A 17,519-nucleotide genomic window follows, 5' to 3' on the forward strand; every position below is an offset into this window, starting at 1 on the left:
TTATGTCTTTTCAAAATATGAGTAATAAAGTTAGAGTTTTTTTAATTAGTTGGAATTTGAGAATTTCTCTGGGTAATTTTCGTTTGTCGTAATAGGATGTGACCGTGTTTGCTGAACGGAACGACGCATTACATTTTTGCTCTCAATAAGTTAGAAATTGAATAGTTTTATTCAACTATATAAATCAGCGGCGCGTACGATGTTTCTCCCGCTGGTATCTTTTACTTTGAAAGAGAAAAAGAAAAAAGTGCATGTGTAATGATGTCATGACCGGTCAAATAGTGTTTCAGATTCAAAGACCGGAGCCGGTCAAATAGCCACTGCCTTTTTTAAACTCAGTAACTACCCGTATCGTTAGTATGACAGCCACCAATGCTATTCTACTCGTTTAACAATGACAATATATACACTACAGCCATTTTTCCTAACAGGACAAGTAAATTTCAACACCAAAACAAGTTTGGCTCAGTACATTTGAGCAAATATATAGTTATGCAATTAATTTAAGGTCGTATATAATTTTGTTTGGCAAACTGCCCTTTCAGCTCAATGGTTAAGCGCCTGACATTGTACACAAAGAAACCTCAAGTTTAAGCTGCGCTGGTTATGCTCTTGAGATTTCAGGACTGCTCTCCATTCAGCAGCACCTGGTAAATGGAATAATTCACAAACAATGTTCAAGCAAAAATTTCGCTTTGCCAAGTGCCAATCTCGGTAACTGGCCCTGTGTCAAAAGCTTCTACAAGTATGCAACACTTCCAAGAATAACTTATCAGAGGTGTTGTCAATCCAAGGATAAAGATTCCAACCTACCCAAAGGAATTCTGCCTTAATTGGAGAAAATTTTACGGTTGTTGAAAACAAAAACTTGTATTTTAGTCTTAGGCAAAGATCAATACCTTAACCTTATTCCTAACTCTTACCTTAACCCTTTTTAACTTTAATCCTAACTCTGGCAACACCTGATTTTAACCATGGCAACAAGTGTGTAAAAATAGCCACTTCCAAATTTTTATTGGCAAACAAAAATTCACCCAGGGGAATTCTTAAATTTCAACACAATTTTTACAGTCAGTATATACTAATTATACTATAATAAAACTTTAAAAATCCAGCTTTCTTACAATTGAAAATAGATAAAAAAAATTCTTCATTTGGAAAACGTAGAATGATATACAGACGAAATCAGCTAATCATATCACCTATTTGCCAGACCTTGTGATACAATTATCCGATTGATGCATTTAACCAAATTTTTCAAAAAAGGTTTATTGAGAACAACAGGTGTTAAATTATAAAATTGTTAGCAAATTTTACGTAGTAAAGTTAATGTTGACATATTATTCCATGTGATTTCACGAGCCGTACTGCTTCCATGCTGGCTCATGGCAGGTTGGAAGAGAGTGGTTTGATTTTGTGACACCATCACTAGGAGATAGTCTTACTGGACTAGAGGGCTCTCCTGCCCTGGTCGAGAGATTACGTTTTGTCTGGCCTCTACCTTTCGACCAACCTGGCATGGGTGACCCTACCAGGAGCAGATGCTCCTGCCAGTACAGCTCTAGAGGTCATCGAGCTGTACTCTTGGAAGCAAATAAGCCATGTTGATGCGCAATCTGCCGCAGGCGGAGATAACGACTGATGATGAAGTTAATGTTGCACCATGTGATAATGATGTATTTTTGCAGCAACAAGTAGGATATTTTAGTTTGTAGTTAAATTACCAACCTGCAATGAAAACACAGTTTCTGGGTCTTTCACGAGTCGCTTTCTCTTCAAAATCGTTATTACAAAAACCTTTTCTGGTTTTTAAAATACCTGGTTGCAGTGTTTATACTCCTCCATACAATAGAACTGTTGGAGAGAATGAAGCAAAGCAACCTATTTACAGATATGTCGGTAAAAATCATAAGAAGTACAAAAGACTTCATGTATGTGGACTTACAGTGACTGGGGCTCTTGGAGTATTGGAATTACCTATTCCTGAAAACCAGCTGCGCACTCCACCTCAATATAACCAACCTTATCCATATAGGTTAATGATGGACAGTATTAACAATATTGCTTGTGGATATGGTTACAGTTTATTTTCTAGTCGACATAAAGATTCCATTAAAGTTTGGGGTTGTGGAATTAATACGGACTCTCAATTGGGCTTCCATAGAAGTCGGAAAAAGACATACAAAGGTGCTAACCTGTCAAAAAAATCTTATCAATACCTTATGGAACCATCACCTATTCCGCTTCCGATACCAGATCCTCAGAAAACAAAAGTGATTGATATTGCATGTGGTCGTGCTCATTCCTTAGTTTTAACAGATAAAAATGGGGTTTTTGCAATGGGTAACAATGCATTTGGGCAATGTGGTCGGCCAGTTATAGATGGTGAACTCTATGAACACAGCTCTAAAATTAATTTAATATCTCATGAACAATTTTCAAGTCCTGTTGCAAAGATAGTTTGTGGCATGGATCATTCACTGTTTTTGACTGAAAGTGGTCAGGTTTATGCTTGTGGTTGGGGTGCAGATGGACAAACTGGCTTAGGAAGTTTGGAAACTACCGGTGAGCCAACTCGTCTCGGAGGAGACTTAGATGGAGTTCGAGTTAAAAATCTTAGTTCTTTTGCTGACACAACTTTAGCTGTCAGTGAAGATGGTGAAGTTTTTGGATGGGGAAGCTCTGAGCATGGCCAATTAGGTTGCATTACTGAATCTATTCAACTTCTTGAACCTACAAAACTACCATTGAAACAGAACAAGATACAACAAGTGGCTGTGGGTGCTACTGCTTGCATGATTTTAGATGAGGAAGGCAAAGTCTGGGTGTGGGGATACGGAATTTTGGGAAAAGGTCCAAACTTAAACAGCTCTCTTTGGCCCAATGTTATCCCCCCTAGTTTGTTTGGCCACTCTGACTTCAATGATCAAGTCAAAGTGGTTGATATCCGTTGTGGTCTTGGAAACATGGCTGCTATAACTAACTTTGGGGAAATGTATTCATGGGGTAAAAATCGCAATGGTTGTTTAGGTATAGGCAGTTATAGAGATCAGTATTTTCCTTGGAAAGTCATTCTTGGCTCAGAGGTTATTGATGTTCAATGTGGAGCTGATCACACAATCATTTTATCAAAAAGTTTGCTGTAATGGAAACGTATTCTAAAGTCAAAATATTGAATCGTATATCCTGCTCTCCAATCAGCTGCACCTGGTGAATGGAATAATTCACAGACAACAAGAAGCGAAAACTTCACTTAGCCAAGTGCTAATCTTGGCAGCTGGCCCTGCATCAAAAGCTTCTACAAGTATGCAAAACTGCCAGGAAGAACTTATCAGAGGCGTTGTCAATCCAAGGATAACGGTTCCAACCAACATTTGTGTATTTTTATTTTGTTTACTGTAGCTTGCAATACAGGAAACAAGAGACGTTAAATCATATTTATAGATAGATTTTACTTTCCATTTGTGCTAATCTTCTGGTTTTGATGCACACTACTAAACTTTGATTACATGAACTATATATATACTTTAAAAAAAATTCTTGTTTAAAGTATATATGTGATTTTTTCAAGTTAGTGTACCATACGTCATCTTACTGCTTTTCTATCCTTAAAACGATGTCCAATGCAAAATGTTATTGTTTTCATATTATATTATGAGCAGTTTCTTGGTTAATAGTTGTTTTGGACTGATTTTTTGTCTCTGCATTGCTAGAAGGTTGACTTGTTGAACCAGAGCTTCAAGTTTTATTGGAAACTTTCTAAGAAACAACAATTGCTAACCATGTGACCATGTTGTAAATTAATGAATACCGTAAATTATTGTTTCACATTAAAGTTGCAGAAGTTTAAATTTTCATCTCACATAAGAGACATCCCATCGCTGTTGAATCTATAGTTTCTCACTTTGTCTTGTGTATCAGCTAAAAGGGTTGTACCCTCACCATGGATTGTACACAGCAACAGGCTTGAGTAGAATTCTGGTTTTTGCCAACTTGTCAGTTATATACAATTTTTGTTTTTTATTTTAAGATTTTCAAACCCTTTATGTTATTTGTACTGTAATGGCAAAGTATGTCGCCACTATTCAACATGTCTGTCATTGGTAAGTGATTGATTTTATGTAATAAATGTCATTTCATCACGTATACTATTATCAACTAAACCCCTATGTTGCGGTAATTTAAACTGTTTTGCATTATAAATGCTCTGATACTGAACTCTTACAGTCTTAAATTAATACAAAAGATAGCCTATAATAGGGTAAGTTTGAATTCACGAGGCTCCAATAATTTGTAATTTAATTATGATCAAATATTTTATTATTTATGCCATGTAACTTTTTAAGTTTGTTAAACCTTGTTATTTATGCAGCTCGTTAAATGTATTCAAGCCGAAGTTAAACACAAGTTTTGCAAGCGTGTGGTTAGATCGGTCAGCGGCCAACAAAGCATCATGCATCGCAGTTCCAATAATGAATGTTACAACTTCAGCCGCATTGAATGCTGAGCGGGATAAAGAAGGACTGAATATAACAGAGACCTGTGTCAAAGTAAATTCTTGGCTGTTTTATTCATTTTAAAGCTAACTCAAGATTTTTGAATTATATATTATCTAATGCTTTACAATACATTGACTGGATTATATTGTCTAGAGCAGTGGTTCTCAACCTTTTTGTCTTTGCAGACCCCTAAATAAATTTTATCTGAAATTTTGGCCTGTATCGCACCTACTGATGGAATCAAATGTTTCAATGCGACACACTTAGAATAATTTGCTGAACTCGCGACGCACTTATGACGATTGAGGATATTGACGAAATTATGTTATGAGCTAATGTTGGCACACAGGATCAAAAATCAGTAACCAATATGTTGATCTAATATTTTTCTATAAATTTTATCAAAAATTAATAGAATTTTTGCGACCGTCACAAAGAATTTCTTCCTTTTTTCATTTGTAAACAATATTAATTCGTTATAATCACAGTCGTTGCAAAACGGTGAGTGGTGATAAACTGCTGACTAACGTTTACATTGTTAACTAAGTTAAGCAAATTAAGCATTGATCATAAATCTGCTGTCACGAAAGAATTAAGTTGAACATAGCCTTATTAAAAAATGTAATTCATTTATCTCAAATATAGTTACTATTCACTAAAAACCCCTACAGCCTGTTTTTAGTGAATGGTAACTATTTGATGTAATTCGCTCTGCTTGGCTTTTTGCTTGGCATTGAGCACTTTTTGTATTTTTATAGCATTTACTGTTTAATTCATTTATATGATATTTTTTTAGTTAGGAAACCAAACCTTCATGCGACGTCCTTTGAAATTTCAAACGACGCACCAGTTCATTGCAACGCAGCCTACATTTTGAGAACCACTGTAATACATAAATAAAGGCGCAGACGTTGAAGCACAACCAATTTTTAAATTTCGTAATTTATCAATCATGCTGCAAGCGCAGAATCTTCCATTGATCCTGGTTGAGAACTATTGGTTTATAACATATAGAATTTTTGTCTTATGCTTCGTGTATTCGAAAATAGCATTATTGTAGGACTTTTTACAAACTGTTTCAGAATTCAGTTAATTGAAATTATAAATGCGTATCAAGCACTACAGGAGAAAAATCAAAGTTTACATTTAAATGGCTCGGCACTGCAGTGTGGGTGCTGGAAAGTCCTGCTCCGCCTTGTTTACCCCCTAAGTTGGTCCTAGGTTTGTTTCAAGCTAATGAAAACTTTTATTTTTATCAGCAAATGAAAAAAGTTGCTTCGCCCGGTGAATTTTTGAGAGTATCTGTGGATGGTGGTGGTTGCTCTGGGTTTACTTATAAATTTGAACTTGACAAAGAAAAACAAGAAGATGACAGGTAAAAGCAAATAAGTACCGTATAGCAAGCGAACAAACGGAGACGAGAGCAGTCTCATTTGAAGGACTTTACAAATAAATAAAAATATGTCTGTTGTACTGATTGTCACCTTGTCCTCTGAATAAAATTATTGCTACTGCATCTTAAGTCCTGACAAAATCGCACTTCTGGATATGATTGCTTGACTCTTTATAGTCGCACCGAGAAAAGCTCCTGAATTGAATAGTTATTTTTGACAGTTCAGCATAGACAAATAATATATAAAGCTGGATATAGCTTACTAGAGTAGTTTTAAAAAATTGGATATTTATTGTCCAAAAATAACCGTTTTGGAGCAAGCAACATCTGTGTATATGCCATCAAATCAAACTGTTCTATATTACTCCGCAAGTTATTTTGTTCCGTTTGAGACAATTCTTTATTTCATGCTCAAAGTTTCATAGCTTGCTTTGAATATTTCTTGTTGCTCATCACACTTAAAATAGATTAAAACCTCATACTTTGAAGGGTTTTTTCTTGTGATGGTGTTCAAGTCGTGTCTGACGAAGCCTCGTTGGAACTCATCAAAGGTTCATCGGTTGACTACGAAGAGGAACTGATAAAAAGCGCATTCCGTTTAAAGGACAATCCCCAATCAAGTTCTAGTTGTTCTTGCGGTGTTTCGTTTTCTATTGATTTATAGCAGCCTGCGAAAATGTCAGTACCGGTCTACACAATGACTTCTTTACTGTTTCGACGTCACATTTATCATGAGACGTTCAGTTCGTACTCTCGTATATGACAACAATATAGTACGGGGTAGCCTACTTTCTGCAAACTCAGAATAATGTGACTACCAATTCTTCTAAATGTTTTAAACTGCTGCAGCCCAGAGCATCAAGCAAGCTCTTGCTCTATCGTTGAGCTCAGCCAGGTTTTGTGCAGAACAATTAGCTTTCTTACTTACTTCGAGCAGATATTGCTCTTTTCTGCATTAGCAACCTGTGTTTCCTAAGGAATACTCCTAGTGCTGCGATTAACCAGCTTGCAAATCAAGTTAAGAAAACATGCCCTGTATACATAGAAAATTCAAGCGCTTGTGTTTTAATGTCCCGGTATTTAACACAACGTGTTTGTTTACTGTGTGCAGAACAAGCTTCGATTTCCATGAAATATTGTAGTTTAATTGAAATGCATAACTTTTAAATATTATCAACTCTCATATCTGTCTTGAAAGGTTGTGGTATTTTATTTGTAGTACTAGCGTATCTGATTACAATTTATTTTCTGCTTCCTGATATTTTACCGTTGAAAATTAAGAGCTTGCGCATGTCACTGTATGGATAAGGATATAGATAGAACGAAGCAAACAGTTTGTGGCCCACAAGGTCCCATTAAACCGTTGCGTAGTGTGCAGCCTACTTCGGTCTTAAGTATCGCAAACCCTTTATGCACTTGCCATTGCTGATTTGAGTTCTCCCGACTTCAAGGGCTATTTATTTTTTTCTCTAATATTCAAATCTCATGTCATGGGAGGTGTCAGAACTACCACAGTGCTAATAAGTTTGCGTTACGCAGAAGTGAAAAGGAAGAAAAGTGCGTATCATATTTAAACAACCGAGCTATGGATTGTGTGAAGCAGGTAGCTTTTCAATTGGAAGATCGGATTTTTTTCTTCCGTATGATGGTTTTGATGCAACATCTTATAATATGTGATCAGTTCTTAAAGGGCGGGGAAACCCAAATTAACTTTTTGCGAGTTTTTTGTTTCAGCGTGATGTCATTATGTACAACATGCGTTTTAGCAAAAAAAAATCCAAATTTTGTTGCCCTCGTCTCGCTAAGGCCGCTTTTGTTTGATACCCGTTTGCGAGGTCTCGCGCGCATCCAGCCACTATATGTGCCTTGTGACGTTGCAGCGTCACGGCTGGATGCGCGCGAGACCTCGCAAACGGATATCAAACAAAAGCGGCCTTAGCGAGACGAGGGCAACAAAATTTGGATTTTTTTTTTGCTAAAACGCATGTTGTACATAATGACACCACGCTGAAACAAAAAACTCGCAAAAAGTTAATTTGGGTTTCCCTGCCCTTTAATGCACTGTTCTCCAGTCATGGCAAAGAAGATTTCTGTTCAGGGAAAGACCGAAGAAGAGATGGCTAGAGTTGGTAAGAGAAGACGTCAGTGTAAGGACTCTGGATACAATCCACCTCGACGACCGGAAGCATGAAGGGCTTCAAAATGCAAGCGGAGACAGACGCCAGGCCTCAGCTACTAAAGAAGGGACAAATGAATGCTGACCAGTTCTTAATGTCATGGAAGCAATCTATTGACGTTCTTGTCTTTCAATTCACTTCGATCTCATCTGGACTGTCCGGCTGCGCCTGACAAAACTGGATTGGTGAGTTGACTCAGGTTAAAAAAACGCGGCCGGCTGATTTTATTACTTCCACAGTGGAATCTGGTTTTCTTTGTAAGTCTGTGACCATCATATTACAGAATGTTATTCAAAAGCTAAAAACAGCAGCTAAAAATTTATTCAAATTTTGTAATCACGTTGAGAGTAAAACATTTAAATAAACGGGAGTAAAAATGTGCACATCGCGTCAGGACACTCGCTCATCTTGACCAGCGTACAGTGAGATGGACGTTGTTGGCTTCGTACGATTTGACATCTCCACTCGATTCACCTAGAACATGCCTGGCATTTGCATGAAGGAATTGGCATAGGCCATCGGCTTGACGTTAGGATGTGGCTGAAAAACAATATCTAAGTTGATATTTTGAGTTTATTTGATTTGGAAATGATGGCACCGTGTTAGAAATATTAGTAAGGGGAAGGAAAAATTCAAGAAATGAAAACCTCCGTGGTAATACATGGTATTGTTACGTAATATGACATTGTTACGTAATATAATATGACATATGACACACAACCGATTATTATTGTATACTTTTCATGTTTGTGTTTGTGACAAATAAATGAACTAAACTGTAACCTATGTTTTTATCACTGTTCTAAGAGACGGGTTAATCATCTATCATGTAAAATGCTGCTTCGAAGAATTGTTGCATCATGATTTGTAGTACCGCAGTTTACAAAAACTCACCACCGCGTCAAATTGAGTGAATTCCGGTTTCATATCTGGGGGTCTTAAGGTAATAAACGCTCCTTTGTTGCCCATTTGGTCGCAGTAGTTTGGAGCCGAAAAGATGGTCACCAGCCTCTTGTTATGCTGCTGCTCGTATCCTTCGGTCTGCAAGAGATCACCAAGACGATGAGTATTATCCTGATCATTTTATAATCCCTGGGATACAGGAAGCTTTCTTACCTTCACTTCATGGCTTCTGATTATGTAATCCAAGCCATTGTCTTGTAGAAATTGCTGAGTGACGTCTGGACCAAATTGAAAGCTTACACCTCGCTTGCTGGCTCCACGGCCTTTCTGCAAAAAAAAAATGTTCAACGTTAGTCCATTTCAGGTTTTCTATACTATTTAAGGTCTCTTGTTTCCCGTATTTCGAGGGTTGGCGCCAACGAATTTCTCTTTTGTCTGATGGCATTTCTCCATGATCATACAATTTAAAACGTACCACGATTTGTGGATCCGACCACAAGAGGTCACACATCGTCCCGCTATCAGGAGGTTGTCGGTTCCTGTCGATATTGCGAAGGTCGTTCAACGTGACGCCTTCCTGCTCACTGAGACCGCCATGCATGATCTACAAATACAAGTTGAAACTTCCGTTCAAGATAGGCACTGGGCAGTGTAAGCGAAAATATGGGCTGTTTAGAGTGTTTAGGTATCATGCAATCTTCTTACGCTATGTGATATTTAAACTGACTGCACATATGTATACCAGCAATTGCCGCATAGGTTGATGACAAACGTCATATTTGTCGTCGTGTGGGAGGATGCACAAGAAAATGGGGTTTCATTTAGATGCTTGAACACTCGAACAGTCTCTAGAATAGAAGCTAAAAACGCGCCAAGTTACAGCAATATGCCGGTAGACAATGAAAAACACGTTTTCTGTAAAAAAAGGGTAACCAGAGCAGAATTTACACAAGTTGTGTGTTCACAACTGCTTTTTTTGCGTCCAATGCTTCGATGGCTGTGTGCTCTCTAGATACAAATCAGTCAAAATAAAGCAACAAGTTAAGAATAATGACTCACTAGAACCTTCCCGTTGACGCAGTACGACAGAGGGAGCCAGTTGAACACTTCACTAAACAAGGCCATCATGTTTCCACCATATTTCTGTTTCACTTCACCTTCGAAGCCATACATTTGATTCATGTTGTCCGTCTCGTGGTTACCTGGCAAAGCAAGTTTGATGGGAAAGTGGTCACAAAAAGATTAAATATTTTTAGGCATTTTTGGAATCTACCCTGACTGAATCCATTCACAGTAGCGCCATATTTGATTTGCTGCTTTGAAAAATCGTTAATAAAAAATTATGATACTGTATAAAGCGCCCATTTTGAGATGTAATTATGATTCTTACGACGTCAAAAATATCTTGTGTGCTGGAGAGTGCTAATCTAAGAAGTTGTGAAGACACTGAAACTTTTGGTATGACAAGAGGTAGGGCGACTCTCATATTTTTTGTTTGAATCTGATTAGAAATGGTCCACATTTTTCAATGGCACACATTTGAATTTGAAAAGGAAAATGATCTGTCCCACTGAGCGCCATCCACATATGCTACGAAAAAACATGATGACCGAAAGGAATTCACAGTGGTGATGACGCAACAATTACTAACCTCTCACTAAGTGAAACTTGTTTGGATACAATATTTTAAAACCGAAAAGTACAAGAATAACCTCAACCGACCAAGAACCTCGGTCGACGAAGTCACCGTTGAATAACTGAAAGAAATGGGTCAAGGAATACTTGTGAGAACTGCGAAAATTTAACACGGATGATTTTTTAATATTTACTTCCTAAAAGCTTAAACGATCAATAAGAGGCACGTTTGCGATGCAGCTTTCATTTTCCACAGCAGTCTCTAATTGGAAAGTCATAAGTAAATTAAATTGAACTATGCAACAGTTAACCCTAGAGTAGTACATCGATCATAAAGCAAAAGGATACGTAAGGATTTTCTTCAGATGGAAGTGCATTCACGTCAAAAATGTGACATAAATCGAAGTACTGGCCGTGTATGTCACCACACACGGTTAGTTTTTCACCCTGCAAATAAAAAAAACAATCGATGAACAAGTAGCTCAAGAAAAAGAAGTTCTTATAATTACACTAATAATTTCCAAACAACCGCAAGTCTACGAATTTAATAAAAAGAATTTCCAAGAAACCCAAAGAAAAGTGACAATTCTTTGCCAAACAGCAAACCAGTCGTTTTTTACATTAATTTATCGTCTGCAGACGTTGAATTAATGTAAAAAACGACTGATTTGCTATATGGATTTGAAAAACGCCGTGTGCCGCTGCAATGTCTACAGACAGAAATCATTTTACCGCTGTGCTTTCGGCTTATATTACTCAGTGAAACGCAAAACATACTGCTTGTGTGCTATATTGGGTGTTGGCCAGACATACCTCTTCAATTGTGATATCCACTAACGAAGGCAGGCTAGACAGTATTTTCTTTACTTCAAGGAGTATTTGATACGCGTACCTAAGAACAAAGCAAACCTATTTACTGAACAAATATCACAGAGGAATATACAACATGTGCCCAAGCAGCAAATGCGCCGTCGCACGGCTATGCTTCAATCTCGTTTGTGTAATCTGAGTGAACCAATGCAATATTAATTTTTCTTGGAATCACAGGTGTAGTGAATGGAAGGTCAATGTCGGGCTTTGAACAGTTGGCGTCCCGTCCGATAAACACATGTTTAAAGGTTAAGGTTTAAAAAAACATAATAGAGAATTTTGTTTGTATTGGTAATAAAACCAGTTTTTTTTCTGTATTACGATGCATCACATGCAGATATCGCGCACCTTGTGGTGACAGCTGAATGCAGGGGCGCCGGAAGCGGGGGCGGAGCCCCCCCTGCCCTCAAATTTTCTGTGGATGGGGGGCAATGGTGCCCTTTTAAGGTCGTGTAAGCTACTGCACATTTGCAATATAACAATTTCTGCTATTCGCTTCTTTCATTTTTGCCTTAAAATAATATTCACGACACAAAATTCTGTATTACAGTAGGTTACATCATTATAACATAGTATGATGCCCTTCCGTGCCATTGTTCTTTGCATACCGGACACTTGTATGATTACTCGATAATGAGCTGATAGATGAGCATTATCGCTATATCTTATCTTAAAACTTAAAAAAAGGCCTTTCAGCAATAAAAGTGCCCTTTTTTCATAATCTTGCCCCCCAGTCAAGAATCGTTCCGGCGCCCCTGGCTGGATGAATAGGATTAAAGAAATCAGCATCATTTCTTTCCCATTACCGTACAGGAGGAAAGAAAGCACTGAATAGAACATGCGAATGGTGTACTGTATACCAGGAAGCAAATAAACCTGGAAGCGGAGAAAGAACCTTGCGATGTTTAAAACGTGTATGAAGGTTGGGTGAGTAATAACGATCAATGTCAGTAGCTAGCCAGCAGGCAACAAAATCAAAAAATGATTACAAAAAAATACCGTAACTGCGTTTAAACTCAAGCCAATTTACCGTTTATGCAACTTGTTCTGCTGCTTAAACGTGTCTATGAGGTCCGACATAAACTTTGGGGTGATTCCTTCATCTTCAATCTTTGGTCCGACATAGCTTGTCTCAACAGCTGCAATAAACAGTAAAAATTAAAAAAAGTGCAATTATAATTGTGGACATAAGAAATTTCACCAATTGTGATTGCTAGAAATACGGTACTTAAATTTGCTTACTTAAGGTTGCCAAAATGAAAACTGACATGAAATTTGACCAAATCAAACCAATAGGCCACCGAACAGATAGAGCAAGCTCTCAGACATCTAAAAAAAACTGCTGCAAGTGCAACTTCAAAAACACAATAACGATCTTCAGTCTAAAAAAATCCATTGAATGAAACCCGTTTTAACCATTACATTCCAACAATTGCACTGCTTGCTTACTCATGGAATCCAGATTGATCGTGTCTGCAATAATTATTTTGTCATTATCACCACAAGCAATGGCATTTTCAAATGCTTTTTGCTTGACGATTTTACTGCATTCTCTATATTTCAGCTTCGCATCCTTGTCTCCTGGTTTCACCTTGGTCACCTTTGAAAGAAATGCGCATAATAATAATATGCACATCCACGAACAACTTGAAGTGTGGCCTGATTTGCCACATTTTGAATACGGTTACCGTCAGGCTAACATTTTATGAGATTTTTGTAGTTTTTGCTGACTCGTAATGATGTAAAAGCTTTTTGTTGCCTTAAGGGAGCAGTACAAAATCAGAAAAAAGTAAGTTAAAATACGTTCAATTAGACCAGGGGGTCGGCAACCTAAGGCCCGCGGCCCCAGTAAACAAAGATTTTGATGTTGAAGAATTTGTTTAGCTGATTCCTGTCAAGGGTATTACTACAAGAACAGACATTTTGAAGCCATTACGTCAACGCCTTGAAGTCATCAGTCTGAATATATCAAAACTAGTATCAATATTCAATAGGCTACGGCCCGCCAAGACCATGTAAAGTTTGGCTTTGGCCCGCTGTTAGAAAAAGGCTGCCGACCGCTGAATTAGACTGTTAACAAGCGGTTAACAGTCTGATTTGAGATTTTCTGAATCAAATTGTGTTTGTGTTTCAAAGCTAGGTGAAGGAAAAACCAAATTTGTCACCTGGAAGAGACAGTAAAAAAGACGTTAAATTATTTTTAGAAAATTTGATTAAGACAGTTACCAAAGTCTGCAGAATGTAACAAACCGGACCATATCTCTAGGTAACAATTGCACATCTTACATATACCACATGAAAATAATAGACAACTTTGTTCCATAATTACACACAATCGTAAACCAAAAATATATACACATTTTAAATTTTAAAAACATATTTTTTCAAAGTGCTTATTTTTTATCGCATACTGTAGTAGGCGATATAGAAACAGCCCATAATCTTGCTTATAGACAAACAAGTATCATCGTCAGTAATTGAGAACTGAAAAAAATCATCAAAACTCTGCAAAAACTAAAATACAGATATCATAAACGTAAAATCTAAAGTATAACCTCACAAACAAAATACTACTATTTTGTTATACGAGCAGGCATTGCTGTACAATTGAACATAAATTACAATGACCAGTTGAAAACAAAAACAATGTAGAGAACTTATTATTTTAGTAAATAAATTTGCTTGTATATATACAACTTACAGCTTCAAAGTCACGTAAAGCCCGCTTAAACTTCCCAAGTGCCATGCTTGCAGATGCTCTTCGATAATATCCCTAAAATAAAGCATTTCCATTTTTAAAACAATAATTTTGCACAATATAATGCATATATATACTGGAATTTGCTAATGCAACACACACACATTGCCATGGGACAGATATAAAAATAAAACGTAAAAACAAGCTGCATTGCTGCAAGACCTTGACCGGATGCTTTTTCACTGTTTTTAACTGACCTACATGGAATCAGATACCAACAGAACATTGTAACAATGGTGGAGTGCGTTTTGATTAGTGATGGAACAACCTCCAGTTCCGGCCAAACTCCGGCCCTTTTTTCAACTCTGGCTCCGGAGGTGATAGTGGCTCCGGCCGGGAACCGGAGGTGATGTGCCAACTGTGTGTATGGCTGCAGTTAAGTTCATGACCTTGGATAAATGTAATGCTATGTTTCATTGTGGTACCGTATTGTAGTAATGCAAGAATACACAATTACACATGTTGGCTGTAACATTGGTCTTAAACGTATATGTAAGATTGAAAATAGGTTCAAAAAAGTGATTCAAAAATCTTCAAGATTTTAAAAACAATCCTACATCAAGTGGATAGAAAACATGGCCAAGTTTAAAATCTATCTAAATGTTTAGCCTACTTCCTAAATCAAGGGTCTCAAACACGCGGGCCGCATTCGGCCGGTGAAGACTTTTGGTGCGGCCCGCGATGTGGTTTTAAACTTTGAAACAATTAACAAATATATACAGTAAATATTCCTTATATAGATTTATAAAGACAAAATGCACTCTAAAATTGCTTAAAAAATCTGAAAAATGCCCAGAAGTCAAAAAAGGCAGTTGCTGGCTGGAAACAAACGGTACTTTTCATTGGCTGAAGTTGAAAACACAGCAGTGTGATGAAGGATGAACATAAAACTAACAAAAGCAACTCACAAAAATTCTAAGAAAATACCAACCGTTCCATTGGTTTGCACATACCTTAATGTACGTTTTATCATTTTCGATAGCTTTACTGGCATCTTCCAAAGCATAGCCATAATTTTCTAGACGCAGGTTAGCAAAACTTCTATTTGCATAAAAAACAGCAGACTCCGGGTTTAAATCGATGGCTTCAGTATATAACCGTATTGCTTCTTCATAGTTCTTTTCTGTAAAAAAATCAATACATTACCTTATATATATATATATATATATATTAAAACAATGAAAACTATCAATACTACAAAAAAGTGCTCAATGCTAAGCAAAAAAGCAAAGCAGAGCAAATTAAATCAAATATAGTTATTACTATCTGAAGCCTTTACAAATTGTTTCACCTAACGGATCATCAGAAGGTCTTATTCAAATAGAATCTAATAAAATCTAAAATTATCCAAATAGAATATATATATATTAAATTACAAGCAAGTCTTTATGATGCAATCCAAATGTTACAATCCTCATGCCACAATACCCAAAAGATGTAATAATAATAATAATCATGCTTTTATTTGCGTCCATTTATATAACATACAGTACACTGCGATCACAGATGCGATACAACAGACGACAGGAAGCAGCGAAGTGACATATAGTCTTCGAGTCAGCTGCTCCCCTTATTAAGTGTCTTTGCCAAGACACAGCCACATGCTCTAGAGCGGTGTCGAATCTACGTCTTTTCAAAAATCACGCAGACATTCTCACCACTCGGCTACACAGCCGACAGGCAAGACGTGGTTATTTTTGGAGTTGCAATGTTTAGACGCACCACCTATATACATACATTACTGAAATAGTAACATTAAATTTCTAAAGATTATTAAAATGCGCACCATGACAATGCGCTTCCGCAGAGCGAACAACACATATACTAAAAAAAATTTACAAAGTTATATATAATACTGTAGCGCGATTGAGGCAACAGAAAGTGAAACATAGAGTATTTCAAATAGTGAATAATCTGAGGATATGCATTGTCATGGAATGTCATGGTGCACGAATGTCAGTGAAGCGATCAAACTTTTGTTACAAAAGGAATGATTGTGTGTATCCAATGAGCAAAACACCAAGTAATTTATGCTAAAGGATCAGGGACGGTCTAAGTATAGGTTTAGAAGTCTCATGAGTTCTGATCTTAAGACCGATGATTAAATGTAAAACAACGCAATTGAAAAGTATCGCCTTAATTAATGGGTCGAAAGTAAACTTGTTACTAAAATGACTTTTTTCAACACTGGTTTAAATCAATTCTTAGAAATCTACTATATACTCAATTCTAAATGAAGTATATAAATGTATTATTTTCTCTTTCAAGATAATTGTGATCTGAATAAGCAAAATTAAACAAAAAATCAAGCATATTGACCTTTGAAAGATTTATTTGCTTCATCTTTTAGTTTTTCAGCTTTTATTTTTTCTTCATCATGACCATTTACTGTAGGTGTATCAACACTTGAACTTTCCATAAGAATTGAAAATCTTATAAGTAGCAAACAAAATCAACCTTACACTCTACAACAGGGGTAAGCAATATTGTTTAATGCAAAGTCACACGCAGAAACTAGAAATACCACAAAGCCACAAGATTGGTTTGCAATGTAAATTTAGAAAGCTTTCAATTGAAAATAAAATTAGTTGCTGAAAAGAAATGGAGAAACAAAATTTATTACACTTTGTGTGAAGTTTTTGTATGCTCAGTTAGCAACTGAATATTCAGTAATTTATATATATATGACGTATTTTTCTTGTGTGCTTCGTTATGTTCATAATTGACAGTAATCCATATAAAAGGCAGCATTAAAGATGGAAGTGGATGACACCGATGTCGTCCCCTCATACATCGCAATGCAAAATTATTTAAGCTGCCAGAAAAGACCTAATGTGCAACGGGCTCTTGGATTTCAACTCAAGCGTTAATGCCCATGTTGCAGAGATCAACATGGACTTAGATCTAAATCCTGCTGTATATGATTTCAGCAACAAGATTTGGATATAATGGATTTCTACTATTTTGGATATCACTTCAATGTCTTCCTAAAAACTATCAAAAAAGGATTGTTCTTCATTTTAATTGCAATTTGTTTTCAAACGAGCTTCTGTCTGAAAGATACTGAAATTTTTTTAAATGTTAGCTTATTATGGGATTTGGATTTTACAATGCTTAAAATTTGGACGTGGATTTTAAATTCTAAAATCCGTTCATTTCTGCCATGTTATGCCTCATCGGGTTGTGCAATTACTTACGTCGTCAAAAAAATTTGATACAATGCAATGATATAAAAAACTTTTTTCACTAAATCAGAACTTGAGGATAGGACGAGATCAAACAAA

At 36.7% G+C, this 17,519-nt stretch overlaps 3 protein-coding genes across 3 annotated transcripts; 2 read left to right on the forward strand and 1 right to left on the reverse strand.

The window, feature by feature from the left end:
* The first annotated feature begins 1,723 nt into the window (after positions 1 to 1,723).
* Positions 1,724 to 4,031, forward strand: LOC145772112 (RCC1-like G exchanging factor-like protein). The gene has a single exon (XM_082583948.1). The coding sequence runs from the start codon at positions 1,734 to 1,736 to the stop codon at positions 3,144 to 3,146; it is 1,413 nt and encodes a 470-aa protein (XP_082440074.1). The 5' UTR covers positions 1,724 to 1,733; the 3' UTR covers positions 3,147 to 4,031.
* LOC145772113 (iron-sulfur cluster assembly 2 homolog, mitochondrial-like) lies at positions 3,200 to 7,151 on the forward strand. Its single transcript, XM_082583949.1, has 4 exons — positions 3,200 to 4,103; positions 4,373 to 4,550; positions 5,759 to 5,874; positions 6,382 to 7,151. Exons 1-4 carry the CDS (start codon positions 4,063 to 4,065, stop codon positions 6,554 to 6,556), a joined length of 510 nt encoding a protein of 169 aa, XP_082440075.1. The 5' UTR covers positions 3,200 to 4,062; the 3' UTR covers positions 6,557 to 7,151.
* A 1,221-nt stretch (positions 7,152 to 8,372) lies between these two features.
* On the reverse strand, positions 8,373 to 16,696 carry LOC145771569 (serine/threonine-protein phosphatase 5-like). The gene is made up of 13 exons (XM_082583274.1): positions 16,555 to 16,696; positions 15,189 to 15,358; positions 14,179 to 14,250; positions 12,927 to 13,077; positions 12,508 to 12,616; positions 11,421 to 11,499; positions 10,956 to 11,054; positions 10,624 to 10,729; positions 10,032 to 10,174; positions 9,448 to 9,576; positions 9,186 to 9,299; positions 8,964 to 9,110; positions 8,373 to 8,609 (listed from the first exon to the last, which is right to left on the reverse strand). The coding sequence occupies exons 1-13, from the start codon at positions 16,652 to 16,654 to the stop codon at positions 8,544 to 8,546; spliced, it is 1,485 nt and encodes a 494-aa protein (XP_082439400.1). The 5' UTR covers positions 16,655 to 16,696; the 3' UTR covers positions 8,373 to 8,543.
* Positions 16,697 to 17,519: the final 823 nt, after the last annotated feature.

Source organism: Aplidium turbinatum, chromosome 6, assembly GCF_918807975.1.
Source record: "Aplidium turbinatum chromosome 6, kaAplTurb1.1, whole genome shotgun sequence".
In the NCBI taxonomy this organism is placed as follows: domain Eukaryota; kingdom Metazoa; phylum Chordata; class Ascidiacea; order Aplousobranchia; family Polyclinidae; genus Aplidium; species Aplidium turbinatum.

Excerpts from the sequence above, each read along its gene's own strand:
- LOC145772112 (XM_082583948.1), top strand. The coding sequence starts at position 1,734 with ATGAAAACACAGTTTCTGGGTCTTTCACGAGTCGCTTTCTCTTCAAAA.
- LOC145772113 (XM_082583949.1), top strand. The coding sequence starts at position 4,063 with ATGGCAAAGTATGTCGCCACTATTCAACATGTCTGTCATTG. Across the intron at positions 4,551-5,758 it reads TAACAGAGACCTGTGTCAAA|CAAATGAAAAAAGTTGCTTC; the intron begins GTAAATTCTTGG and ends TATTTTTATCAG. Across the intron at positions 5,875-6,381 it reads GAAAAACAAGAAGATGACAG|GGTTTTTTCTTGTGATGGTG; the intron begins GTAAAAGCAAAT and ends CATACTTTGAAG.
- LOC145771569 (XM_082583274.1), bottom strand. The coding sequence starts at position 16,654 with ATGGAAAGTTCAAGTGTTGATACACCTACAGTAAATGGTCATGATGAA. Across the intron at positions 10,730-10,955 it reads CATCTGAAGAAAATCCTTAC|TTATTCAACGGTGACTTCGT; the intron begins GTATCCTTTTGC and ends CATTTCTTTCAG. Across the intron at positions 9,111-9,185 it reads TCAGAAGCCATGAAGTGAAG|ACCGAAGGATACGAGCAGCA; the intron begins GTAAGAAAGCTT and ends GATCTCTTGCAG.